Source organism: Tetrahymena thermophila (assembly GCF_000189635.1).
Source record: "Tetrahymena thermophila SB210 genomic scaffold scf_8254697, whole genome shotgun sequence".
NCBI lineage: Eukaryota > Ciliophora > Oligohymenophorea > Hymenostomatida > Tetrahymenidae > Tetrahymena > Tetrahymena thermophila.
Window position 1 is genome coordinate 597302 of NW_002476463.1, and position 14074 is coordinate 611375.

At 23.2% G+C, this 14074-nt stretch overlaps 3 protein-coding genes across 3 annotated transcripts; all 3 read right to left on the reverse strand. All coding sequences in view use genetic code 6, as the record gives it.

Moving 5' to 3' along the window:
* Positions 1-131: 131 nt before the first annotated feature.
* Positions 132-2058, reverse strand: TTHERM_000086779 (transmembrane protein, putative; the record flags this gene model as incomplete). The annotated part of the gene is made up of 2 exons (XM_012796765.1): positions 132-1628; positions 1681-2058. The coding sequence occupies 2 exons, from the start codon at positions 2056-2058 to the stop codon at positions 132-134; spliced, it is 1875 nt and encodes a 624-aa protein (XP_012652219.1).
* Positions 2059-4313: 2255 nt separating this feature from the next.
* TTHERM_00086780 (carboxy-terminal crystallin fold protein 12p) lies at positions 4314-6329 on the reverse strand (the record flags this gene model as incomplete). Its single annotated transcript, XM_001012726.2, has 1 exon — positions 4314-6329. Exon 1 carries the CDS (start codon positions 6285-6287, stop codon positions 4314-4316), a length of 1974 nt encoding a protein of 657 aa, XP_001012726.1. The 5' UTR covers positions 6288-6329.
* Positions 6330-8258: 1929 nt separating this feature from the next.
* TTHERM_00086770 (metallo beta lactamase domain protein) lies at positions 8259-12139 on the reverse strand (the record flags this gene model as incomplete). Its single annotated transcript, XM_001012725.3, has 11 exons — positions 8259-8336; positions 8391-8465; positions 8530-8591; positions 8652-8923; positions 8977-9691; positions 9946-10369; positions 10893-11207; positions 11256-11388; positions 11542-11639; positions 11935-11996; positions 12082-12139. 11 exons carry the CDS (start codon positions 12137-12139, stop codon positions 8259-8261), a joined length of 2292 nt encoding a protein of 763 aa, XP_001012725.3.
* Between the last annotated feature and the right edge of the window lie 1935 nt (positions 12140-14074).

The following is a 14074-nucleotide window of genomic DNA, read 5'->3' on the forward strand; positions in this document are numbered from 1 at the left end:
ACAAATAAAAAAATAGTTTGATATTAAATTGAGCTAGCCTCTATTTATTATTAATTCATATTTGCTTTATTTTAGTTTTAAAATTAAATACTTAAATTTATTTAATATATATTAAATTATCTAGTTTAAAGTCAGTAGCACTCAAATAGGTCATAAAATATAATGAGAGGATTGTATATTTGTTACTGAGATATAAAAGCCATAAATACTACAGCTTAAAGTTGGGTAACATTTGTTTAATCAAAGAACCTGTTATTTATTTAAATTAATTTTGTATTTAAGTCTTCTTAAATCCCAAACTCAATATTTTCTATCTTCAATAATATGCTATTCGTAAAAAGTAAACTTATTATTTTATAAAAATCCACATTTCTTTCCACTTTAGTCTCAAGTAATTTTATTTAAGGCAATACTTAAGAAATTTTGATTGTAATATCGAAGTCGTTTGCTTAAATTTATGTATTTAATTTAATCTTTTAATACTTTTAAGATTACTCGAAGTACTACCTGCTGTAAAATCTTGAACATATTTCTGAGGCACCAAATGAGGAAAATAATGATACTAAAAGATCAGAGTGATTCACAAATTAATTTGGATTTATATAAATGTTTACTAACTTAAGATTTTAAAAGTATTAAAATTTCTTACTTTTATTTTCTTATTCGTACAATTAAATGTATTTTTTCAGATCGTAAAAATTATCAATTTCTATTACATAAGGATTTTTTGCATTTCTTAAATCCATATTTTAGACAAGTTTGAAAAATTAGAAAATAGGAGACAAAACTATTAAGCATAGACAAAAATATTAATAATTTGTAATTTCGTCTTGGTTCATCAGACAGTATAAATAAGAAATCAATAGAAAGCATTTCTACATCAGAGAGAATTTTATAGATTAATTTAATGTTATGCATCCTAGAAACTATACGCCTTCTGTAACAATTTTAGCCTCAACATCAATATGAAAAAAAAATTTGATTACCAAATTTCTTTCTAAAGAGTTTTATATTTGCATGTATTCAATTCTATTTTTAATACTCTAGTGATAATAAATAGCAAGAATAATATTATAAATTGCATAAAAAAGTAAAAATCTTTATATTTTTGAGCACTCTGATAAGATCGTTACACTTGCCATGAAATTAAATGATGCCAATAGTGATTCCTTGATTAATATATTGGGTAAGTTTGGATAATTAGTAACAAACAAATAGCTTAAACTAAATAAGCCATCCATCCAGCAAAAGAACAAATCAACTCCTACTGAAAAAATCAGCCATAAGCAAAATAATTTTTATTCAATAATTTAACTATCATAAAGAGTTAGATAAATAAGTACTTTAGTTGGAGCAAATATGATACTATTAAAATGAACAAGAAAGAATAGATAATTATAATTTTATTAAAAGTTTTAAATTAACCCTTAGTTCAAATTATTTTATTGATTTTAATTGATTAAGAGCCTGTAAAACAAGTAAATGTCTTCAGAATATGTTAATATAATTAAAATATAACCTTAAATGCTCATCTAATATAATCTTTTTAAGAATATGTAACTCACATATCTGCTGCATATTAAAGAAAGTAAAAAGCTTCTAATGTAAGAATTAATATTTATATCTTCCTTTAATAAATCAGAAAATTAATTAATAAAATATTTTATCAAATTTAAATACATGATAAAGTTAAATGAGTTGGTAAATCTACAAGATCAATGATACTTTAGAAATAAATGTGTAAGCTATAATCAGTTAAACGTAGTTTTTTTTATAATCCATGCTTTCCAAAATTACAAAATTATCAATTAAATTTATGAATAAATTTATTATATTTATTTTATTAATCTATTTCCTTTCATAAAAATAAATAAGTGGTTCAAAATATTTTAATATTGTGATGAAAATTACTTAATATTAATTGCTAATTTTTAAAATATCACTAAAAAAAAAGCATTAATTAATAATCTACTTATATTTTTTATTTTGTTTCTTTAAAATAAAAATAAATAAATAAATAAATAAATAAATAAATAGGTAATTTTAATTTGATTTCATTTATTAAAGTGATGGAAAATTTAATTAACTTAAATCAAAATTTCGGTAAAAATGGTGAAAATAAATTTAAAGGGGTGATAATTAATGAGGATTTACAGTATTTTATTTAAATTAAGGATTAATTATATATTTTATATAATTAAAAAACAACACAAATAAAAAAAAATAGTTTGATATTAAATTGAGCTAGCCTATACTTATTATTAACTCATACTTGTTTTATTTTTGTTTTAATATTAAAGACTTAAATTTATTTAATATATATTAATTTAAGGAGTTTAAAGTCAGTATTTTTCAAAGAGGTCATAAAATATAATGAGAGGATTGTGAATTTATTATCTAGATATAAAAGTCTTAAATACCAAAGCTTACAGTTAGGTTACATTTGTTTAATCAAAGAACCTGTTATTTATTTAAATTAATTTTGTATTTAAGTCTTCTAAATCCCAAACTTAATATTTTCTATCTTCAATAATATACTATTCGTAAATAATAAACTTATGATTTTATAAAAATCCACATTTCTTTCCACTTTAGTCTTAAGTAATTTTATTTAAGGTAATACTTAAGAAATTTTGATTGTAAAATCAAAGTCATTTGCTTATATTTCTGAATTTAATATAATCTTTTAATACTTTTAAGATTACTCTAAGTACTATCTGCTGTAAAATCTCGAAGATATTTCAGAGGTGCCAAAAGAGGAAAATAATGATACTAAAAGATCAGAGTGATTCACAAATTAATTTGGATTTATATAAATGTTTACTAACTTAAGATTTTAAAAGTATTAAAATTTCTTACTTTTATTTTCTTATTCGTACAATTAAATGTATTTTTTCAGATCGTAAAAATTGTCAATTTCTATTACATAAGGATTTTTTGCATTTCTTAAATCTAGAGTTTAGATAAGTTTGTAAAATTAGAAAATAGGAGACATAACTATTAAGCATAGACAAAATTATTAATAATTTGTAATTTCATCTTAATTGATCAGATAGTATAAATATAAAATCAATAGAAAGCATTTTTGCATCAGAGAGAATTTTATAAATAAATTCAAAAATAGGCATCCTTCAAAATGTACATTTTTAATATGAATTTTAGCCTCAACATCAATATGAAAAATGAATTTGATTATTAAAGAAATTCTACTTTAAAAGAAAGGGTTATAAAATCTCACTCTATTTTTAATACTCTAGTCATAATAAATAGCAAGAATAATATTATAAATTGCATAAAAAAGTAAAAGTTTTGATATTTTTGAGCACTCTGCTAAGACCATTACACTTGAAATTAAATTAAATTATGCCGATAATGATTGCTTGATTAATATATTTGGTAAGTCAGGATAATTAACTTAAAACAAATATTTTAATTCAAATAAATTATCCATCCAGAAAAAGAACAAATCAAGTCCTACTGAAAAAATCAGCCATAAGCAGATTAATTTATATTCAGTTATTTAACTATCATAAAGAGTTAGATAAATAAGTACTTTAGTTAGAACAAATACGATACTATTTTAAAAAGCAAGCTCGAACACATTAAAGTAGCCTTATTAAAAATTTTAAATTAACCCTTAGTTCAAATTATTTTACTGATATTAATTGATAAAGTAAATCAAATAAATGTCTTCAGAATTTGTTAATATAATTAAAATATAACCTTAGGTGCTCATCTATAATAATCTATTTAATTATATGTAACTGCAGACTCTGTTGAATATTAAAGAAATTAAAAAGTATTTAATAGCATACCTAATAAATGCATATTCCTTTGATAAATGAGAAAATTAATTAATAAAATATTTTATTAAATTTAAATACATTAGGATTAGTAACAAAGATAGCAATTAATTTAAATATTTTCTAATTAGAAATTATTGTCTTAATAAAATCAATTTTTCAAAATTTCAAAACTCAGTCTTAAAATATGAGAAATCGCAATATCTAAAGTTTATTTTTGAATGAAATTTTTAAAAGTAATAAAAACCTTAAAAATTCACTTCTTTAATTTCAAATCTAAAAATAAAGGAAAATAAATTAATAAGTCAAATAAATTTTTTATAAATTCAATTTAGCAATTTAATTGCTTAAACAATAATTAAATTTATTTTCTGATAAGATTTAAAAAAAAAAAATTGATAAAATAGTTATTGAATTGTAAATTAGTAATACAATTTTATAAAAGCGATAAAATACATTTATGATATTTCATAGAAATTAAAAATTATGATAATTTTTTTCTTATTTAAATCATTGTCTATTTTTCTTAAGCTTATTCTCTACAGATTTATGGGTAGAGATAGAGTGAGGTTGTTGAATCATCAACATGAATCCTTGGGGTAAACAAGATACAGAGCTTGAATAATTAGTAGCTTAACCCTTCTAATTGGATTAGTTATACAAGTTAAGATATTAGCCAGAAGGAACATATAAACTGTGGTATTATGATAAGTTAAGAGAAGGAACTTATACACCAGGAGGGAATGCGACCATTTGTCCTGTGAAATTACATCCTGTAAAGAGGGCAGGATAATTTAAGCAAACTTAGACCCAGGAATCTTCACCGTTAGGAGAAAGTGAAGGAGTAGTGCTTTGTCTTAATTAATAACCCCAAAATCCATCAAAAGCATTAGAGGCATTAGATCCACCAATATTTTTCTTGGAGAAAGTAACACCACCACAACCTGATTTGTTTAAGCAAGCATTTTAGGCGTCTTTTAAATTGGAATAGTCTCTGCAACTATCATAGCAACCTCCCAAATAATAACCTTAAGAAGCTTATTGGAAGAAACAAGGGAAAGTAGTAGCAGGTTAACAGCTTTACTTGACCCAAGTAGTTTCTCCAGATGGTGAATGAGTACTTCCCTTTGTAGCTCTCAATTAGTATCCCCATCCATTGCCGCTAGCACCGGTTGAAGCACCACCTCCGCTATTTCTTTGACTAAAAGTAACTGCATTACAGTTGGGATCAGCGTTACAAGCGTTTTTAGCATCTTCAATATTAGCGAAATCTTTGCAATTTTAAGCGCAACCACCACTATAATCACCAGGATTATAAGAATAAATGCATTGAGATGAAATTTAAGTATATTAACCACAGCTTTACTTTAACCATGAATCTTCACCGTTGGGAGAGAGAACTAAGTTTTTACCTGATCTCAATTAATAACCCCAAGCACCGTCAAATGCATTGGTAGCACTGGAACCACCTATTGATTTCTTAGAGAAACTTACACCTCCACATCCAGCTTATTATCTACAAGCAGCTTAAGCTTCAGCTAAGGTTTTAAAATCTTAGCAATTGTTGAAACATCCACCAATGTAATAACCTTAAGAAGGTAAGAAATCACAAGGGAATAAATTTGAACAATCAGTTTTAACCCAAGAATTTTCACCTGAAGGAGAGTGATTTGTGGTAGAAGAAGCTCTTAATTGATAACCCCAGCCGTTACCAACAGCGCCTGAAGATTAACTACCACCACCGCTTGGAGAACTAAATGTAATGCCTTTACAAGAAGAATCGCTGTTGCATGCAGCCTTAGCTTAGCTTAGAGAAGAGAAATCCTTACAATTTTAAGCACAACCACCACTATAATCACCGGGATGAAGAACGTAGCAATCACCTTATTAATAATTGCTGCAATTTATCTTTCCCCAGGAATCTTCACCATTAGGAGAACCGCTAGCAGTAGTACTAGATCTCAATTGATAACCCCAACTTCCATCGAATGCATTGGTTGCATTGGGTCCACCAATAGATTTTTTAGAGAAGGTTACACCACCACATCCACTTTATTATCTACAAGCTTATAAAGCATCTTCTAAATTTTTAAAATCTTGACATCCATTAAAGCATCCTCCTAAGTATTAACCTGGATAAGGTTAGAAATCACACTCAAATGTAGGTTGACATTAACCCTTAATCCAGGAGGTTTCACCAGAAGGTGAGTGACTAGTGCTCTAAGAAGCTCTTAATTAATAGCCCCAGCCGTTTCCGCTGGCTCCAGTAGAAGCGCTACCACCACTTCCTTTTTAACTAAAAGTAACACCTTAACAAGAGGTATCAGCATCACAAGCAGCCTTAGCTTTTTCAATAGTATCGAAATCTTTACAGTTTTAAGCACAGCCACCACTATAGTTACCTTGACTTATAGTATAGTCGCAGGCACAATATACGGAAGTAAAAAGCAAAGCGATTAAGATCAAACTTCTTAATTTACCCATTCTAAAATTTAATTTTTGCTTATTTGTTAATTAATTAAAAATTATTAATTATTGATAATACATAAAAGTCTGACATATAAACACAAAAAAAAAATAAAAAAAACTAATACGAAAAAGACTAATTCTATTTGAATTAGTTTACGTTTTTGACATTTTGTCTAGCAACGATCAAATTATTGTTTTTGATTTAAAAAAAAAAGTTTTTTCATGCGTTGAAAGTATTAATTTGTTAACAAAAGTAATGTAAACAGGAAATTAGGTAAATTTTAAGTGTAAAATGATTATATTTTAATATATTGAGGACTTAAAAAGCCATAAAACAATTTAAGAAGCAAATTATTTATATTTATATTAATGATCAAATTTAATAAAAACGGGATGTTGTTTTTTCTATCTTTCTCTTTTGCTTTCTAATTCCAAAAATAAACAAATTATTATTATTATTGATAATAGTTGTTAAGCAAATCTGATCTGATTAAAATTTAAATAATATCTGCATGGTAATGTCTAATCAAAAATAAACTTGAAAGAATACAAAAAAGTTAATATTTATTATGAATAGAATTCTAAAGATTTCTTTATAGAAACGTAATCTAAAAAAGAAAATAAAATTCTTTATTCTAATTTTAAACATACTAAGGTATCTTTAGAAGCTATTCAAAAAAACAAACAATAAATTTGGATATTTTTAATTTCTATTTCGATTATGTAAAATATTATGTCGAAATATTTAGAAATAAATAATGTTTTCTACTTTAAAAATGGATATCGTTTAAATGAAATATAATTTTAAGAAGTAAATTAAACTAAAAAAGATATTAACAAAATATTTAAATAAAATTATTTACAAAATATAATAATCTACTAATTATTTCTTATTGATAAATGTGGTAAAAATAAATAACAATTTACATAATATTTCATTATCTCAAAGAAAATTCAAGGAAACAAAGTATGTAAGAATAAAATAATTAGTTTTTTTATAAATGATCACAGCTAAAAATCAAAAAGACTAAAGTTATTTAGATTGGCTGTATTTCAAATTCAATTAAAACCCAAGTTTTTACTCTGAATATATAAAAAAAAGTAAAATTTTCTAAAATAATTTACTTTTTTGAAACTATTTGATTATATTTATATTATTAATTGTAAAGAAGTATATTATCTTGACTTCTTATGTTTATATAATTAGCAAGAGCTACTCTAAATTAATGTAAATTCTTGTAAGCACTTTTACAAGTAATTATATAAATAAACGTATTAGAGTCTATTTCAAAAAACAAGAAAAATTGAATTAAATATACAAAGACATTAAAAAAGCTTTTTGATAATCAAACTGAGTAAAACAAAGTATAAGAATTTATTCACATCCAACAAATGGGCGATATCTAATTCTTTTAATTTATTTATGAATTTCTTTTATCTTAAAACTAAAATTTGTCTTTATTTTTAAAATTTTTTGATTGTATTTGAAATAAGTCTTCATTAATATTTTAAATTTAATCGTTACAAAGAATAAAAATAATATTTTACTTTTTTAAAATATGAAAATTAAATTTGCAAATTTTTAGAATTGAAAGTTCAATATGCTATATCTAGCAAGATGATTAGCTTGCTAAATGTAGATTAAAGAATTTCAAAATATGTTTTATTGCTCATAAAAAATATGAAAAATGAGTATGAGATGAATTTTCACTGATTAATTTTGAGTTGAAATGTTTGAGTGGAATTATCAATTGAGATAAATTATGTGATAAAAAATTGTATGTCAATAGTTTACAATTATTTACTTAATAAGAAAAATGATGAAATAATAATATCAGAAAATACAAAATATGAATAAATAGTTTGATAGGATTAATTTTTCAAAAGCAAATTAATATTTGAAAAAACATTAACATAGAAAATATAAAAAATCACAAATTTTTTATCTATGATTTGAACAGATTGATTAATAATTTAATAAAAATATCAATTTTTTTTAAGTAAGTTAAGTAAAGATTAATATTTTTCTTCTATATCCTTGTTCTTCTAACCAGTTTTTATTTCCTAAAAATTTTGATTATTTACAATTAATATTCAAACATTATTTTAATAATTTACTTTTTCTTCTAAATCTATTGTGCCAATTTATACATTATCTTTATTTATAATTATCAACCCTTCTTCTAGTCGAACCTATTATTAATTTTGCATTATTTTAATTACAACTTTATTCACAATATTTAAATTAATTTTTTACTAAGGAATCAGGGTACTCTCTTAAAACTTCCTTCAAAATATTGTTTCCATCAGTAAATTGTTCTAATATTATAAAAAATTTATTTGTGCTTTCTAAATTAATTTATTTTTTCATAATCTTACCACTGAAAATATCTTCTCTTGAATCTTTGATTTATGATAAATAATCCCCAAATATATCAGCTATTATATCGTTTCTTTCTGTTGAAATCCATTTAATCATGGCTTGTTAATTTGCTTAGTCAACATAAATTAAAATGTCATCAAATATTTTTAAATACTCAACACCATTTTGATCTTAAAGAATTTCACCCTTATAGAAAATTTAATTACTAAATAACTATACCAACTTTAATGAGCCAGCATAGTGAAATTTCATGCTAGTAAACACCTTACTATTTATTTTTATTACAATTAAATAAAATTTTATAGAAAGATTACAATTTACACTTATTTTATGGCTTTGTATTTAGCTACGTCTTAAGAATTCATCATCAACACATCATTCTCATCAGCAATCATGACACCCTCAATTTAAAATGATTTTGAAGGGTAATTCTTAAAAGACTACTGCTTCTTGATCAGTAAATTCTCTTCTGTTGTACTTTCGATATTTTTTGCATTTTATTCTTCTCCATTATCTATTTCTTCATCTATTTTGGAGCTATGCTGATGGACTTCATCTTTTTCTTCAATTTCCATTTCATGGTCATGTGCATTCTCTTCTTTTGGTGACCCTTCTTCCATTATTTCTTTATCTTCGTTAGCTATTGCTTACTACTGTTTAAGACTCTCTATTTCTTAAACATATTGCAAAATGTATTAGCTAATTTATTTTTCAAGCTCTCCAACGATCTTGCAAGATTCAGTAGCATTCAAATTAAAGCAAATCTTTTGTTAATTATTAGGAGCATGAACCTACAATCCTACGAATGTCTTCATGAGTTCTTTTTATAATTCCTTAATTTTAATGGAACTGCCATGAACTAAAATAACGTGCTATGGTTCAATAGCTCTAATAAAATTAGTTGTTTAATTAAGATCAGCATGTGCAGAAAAACTGATATTCTTAACTGACATATTAAATGGTATTTTTCTACCATCAATAATAGAGTTAATAGTCTTGTCTTGTTTTTCATTTTGTATTTCTTTTGATAGAGTATCTTTATTTATTTATTAATTAATTAATAAAACGGTTAATTTCAAATGCATTCATTTATTATATGTAAAAATAAAATATTTTGAGGACTACTAAATAAATAAAAAGACCAAAATCACTATTGTGGAAACAAATCAAACAAAAATAATTTTTTTGGGATTTTAAATTTTCAAAATCGAAAAAAAGATATTTATTTATTGTCCACAACATAATAGAAAATAATCAAAAAGCATAATATAATTAATGTTATAATTTTACTTTCTGGACAAAAGCCTGTCAAAATTACACCGTTTTAGGGTTTGCTGCATATTCTTTCTATGATTGTTCTGGAAATACCACTTTAGAGATTAAAAGGAGAAGAAAGTATAACACAAGGTTTATTTTCATCAATTTCATCATGCTTTGTAATATTGTTAGGAGCATAATGCAGATTAAAAGGATTTAGCTAATTCTTTCTGATAGGATCAGCCATCATAGATTTGTAATATTAGAAGATTTGATTGGCCTTCTTTGACAAGTTTTGAGTGAAATGAATTTTTATATCAGCCAATTCACTTGAGTTTTATTTCCAAAACTCTTCAAGTATCAAAACTATTTCTTGAGCTCTTCCTAAAGCAAACACAGGCAACAAGCATTACCCCTTATTTTTTACTATTCTCATTACTTCTTAAGTCAGTTATTGCTTTAAAAATTAAGAAAGTAATTAAGATAATTAAAATTTTTTCAAATAAAATCATTTAATTTTTTTAAAAAAAACCAATTTAGGTTCTTAAAAAAAGACAAAAAGTATTTCGATAAATTAAAAAAATAATAAAGGTAAACTCAAAAAAAAATTCCTGTTTTAAATTAATAATTATTATTTGTTTTTCAATTTTTAAAAAAAACTAAAAATTATTTTCAAGCTTTTTTAAAAATTTTTCATTAAATCAATTTTATTTAAAATACTTAGTCAAAAATTGTTTCTTAAATTATAAAATTTAAAATTAAAAATCTCTTTTGAGTTATTTTTAAATCAATTTTTAGAGCTTTAAAAGCAATTTTAAAATTTATTCCATAAAATAATTTAGAAATATGAATTTATTTATGAGTTTATCTACTATTTTTAGATATATCATTTTATAAAGTTTTTAAAATTTTAATAAAATTAATTTTCTTTGTTGATTTTTATTTAAAATTTTCAAATTAACTTATAAAAAAATAAATACCTCTCTTTCACTTCTAGATTCATGGTTGCATTTACCATAAGTACCTTCGACAATGAGGACATCTACTTTTTCATTAGGAATCTAAGCAGGAGGAATGAGTATATCTTTTTCAGTGCTATAATCACCTGTGTAAAGAACTCTTACACCATCAATTTCAACTAAGAACATAGCTGCACCTAGAACATGACCAGCAGGATAGCACTTGAATTTGATATTTTCGTGCTCCATTTCTTCATAAAAATCAATAACGTTAATCACCTCCATAGATTTTTCTATATCATCTGCTGTATACAATTTAATGTTTTCACTTTTATCCTGATTTTGATTTTAAAAATTAAATTAAATAAATTAAAAAATATTTACAGTAAGTGAATCTCTTAAGACGTGACGATAGATTGCACGAGTTGGTGAAGTAGCATAAACTTTTTGTTTCTTTCCGTCAAAATCTGTCTTAGCTATGAAGTAAGGAAGAGCTGCACAGTGGTCAAGATGGAAACTATGAAAATATAAATGTAAGATAAAAAAAACACCCAATTAATAAAGATTTATATATAATAATTAAATAAACATCAGATTCTTGATACAGCTTGTATCAGAATTAAATATTTAGAGCATAGCTCTCTTGAATATCAAAAAATTAAATTAATACTGTGTAATGAAAATAATATCAATCTAATCAGGTTTAATATTATCGAAGTAAGGAAGAGACGCGTGACCATTTTTACCCATGTGCAAACCACAATCAAACTATGAATTAATTTATTTATATAAGTATGAAGAAATAAATGGATGAATTGAAAGAATGAATCGATAGATGAAAATAGATTGATTATACAACATATTAATAAAAAGAAATAATAAATGTATGTATGTATGAATTAATTTGTTCTTAAGTTTTTAAATGAAGGGATGAAGAGGGGGATAAATGTTATAAATAAGTATGAACATATAAACAGCTAATTATTAAGATATAAATCGCCATTGATTTCAACGTATTTTAAATTAACAAGTTGTGTTTTATTATTTTTTCCAAATTTAATACCATTATAGTTTTGCCTTTATATTCTAATATTATGCATGATCTTCCGACCTCCTAGCCTGCTCCTATTTGTTTTTAATTATAAAATTGTTTTAATTTCGTTTATAAAAAGGCTAAGCTTTGTTGATTTTGACTTTTTAAATTTATTACCTAAAGGATAAATGACCATCTGGTCATTTTTTATATTTTTAATGTTTAGTGAAGTCATTGCTATGAAACAATCAATCAATCAATCTCTTTAATTTATATTTTTTGATAAGTCTTTGATTTTATATTTAATTTTATATATGAAATTTTTAATAGTTATTTCTTTATCTAGTATCAATCAAATACACTCAAGCAAGCAGTATTTCCCTCATTGATTAATTTAGTTATTACTAGACATAAATCTATTTTATTACAAAAATCTTTATTTATTTATTAAGCTGTAAAGCATTGATTAAATTTAACATATTTATTAGTTGTTTTTGAAGGGAAAAAACAATTTATTTTTAAACCAAATCATCAAATATTATTAAAAATTTAATAAAAATATCTTATTTATATATTAAAATTTAATTTTCAATATCTTCTTAGCAAATTTTAAGCATTTTAATAAGGAATTTCATATTATTTCCATAAAAATTAAATATTTATTTATTAGTTTATTTTATATATTTTTTTTAAAGCATCAAGCAAGCAAGCTATTTATTTTATTTGATTAAAACTATTAAAACTTTGTTATTTATTTCAAAGCAAATAAAAACAATTTTTGTTAACCAATAAATGTTTAATGTAAATAAAAAATAAATCTCACATTTCCTCTTTTTCATAAATCTCATAAAAAAATTTATTTCCTTTAGTAAGAAGATAATAAAAAGATTTTTTACTAAATAAATTTAATATTTTTAATATAAGTTGAAATAATTTATTGTCAATTTATGCTAATTGCAATGATTTTTTAGAATATACTGAAAAATATTCTATTCAAAAAATAAATATAAAATTTAGAATTTTCGAAAATATTCTAATAGTTCAAATTAGAAATATTCTGTGATTAAATTAAATGTATTTATTGATAAATAAATTTATTTAATTTATAATTTTAAAAATATTTCTATTAAAAAAAAAGCAAGTACTTCCTTCATGTTTTATATTTTTAGATTCATATTCTCATAATTCAATAAATCTTTGTTTATTTCTAAATGATTTAAAATAAATTATGCAATTTAGCATTTTATTTTTGTCAAATAAAACTTAAATATTTATTTATGTATGTTGCTTTTATTCTTTTATTAAAATAACGAGTAAGCAAAAAATTGTTAACATTTATTAACTATTTTTATTTACTTTTGTTAATTATGGCTTACTTTTCATATTAAAATATTCCTATTTAAACTGTAGCTTTTTCGTAACAATGAATAATATCGCTGAATAGATAAAGATAATTCTAATTAATATTTATAAATGATCAAATGTATTTTATTCTTACACTACTTTTTTAAAAGCTATTTTGCAATTTTAGTAAATAAAGTAATTATACACCAATAAAATTACTTAAAATATGGTTTGCAATGGTTTGGGCATCTAGACAATATAATTGTGAGACAGTAAAATAAAAAATGAATTTTTATTGAAAGAAGCAACAAAATAGTAATTTTAAATATGAAAGGAAATACTGTTTGTAGAATTAGCTATAAAAATAAGAAAATAGTTTAGAAAGAATTTCTAGAATTTTTGAGAAAAAGTAGAAGATAAAAAGTATAAATATATTTATTAAGATACTTAATTTTTTAAAGATATTTAATTCGTAAGTAATAATTTGAAATAGATACTAAATTAGTTCTATCAGATATGATTAATATCCAAACATACAATAAGTGCTTTTATCTATACTAAATGCATCAAATTATAAATAGAAAAGGCTAAATTGTATGATTCTAAAACAAACCTGTAATTTTTTAAACAAAAATTTGTTTAATATACCAATAAAAAAATTTAATCATTCTTACCAACTTTCAGACAAATATGCAAAACGAAAAAGCAAAAAATCATGGAAGATTTCAAAAGACTAAAGTCACATTAATGAAATTAAGGAAAAAAGTAGCATGAGATATGGATCTAATTTTAGTCTCAGGCAAAGAAATAAAGAAAATTTGCATTT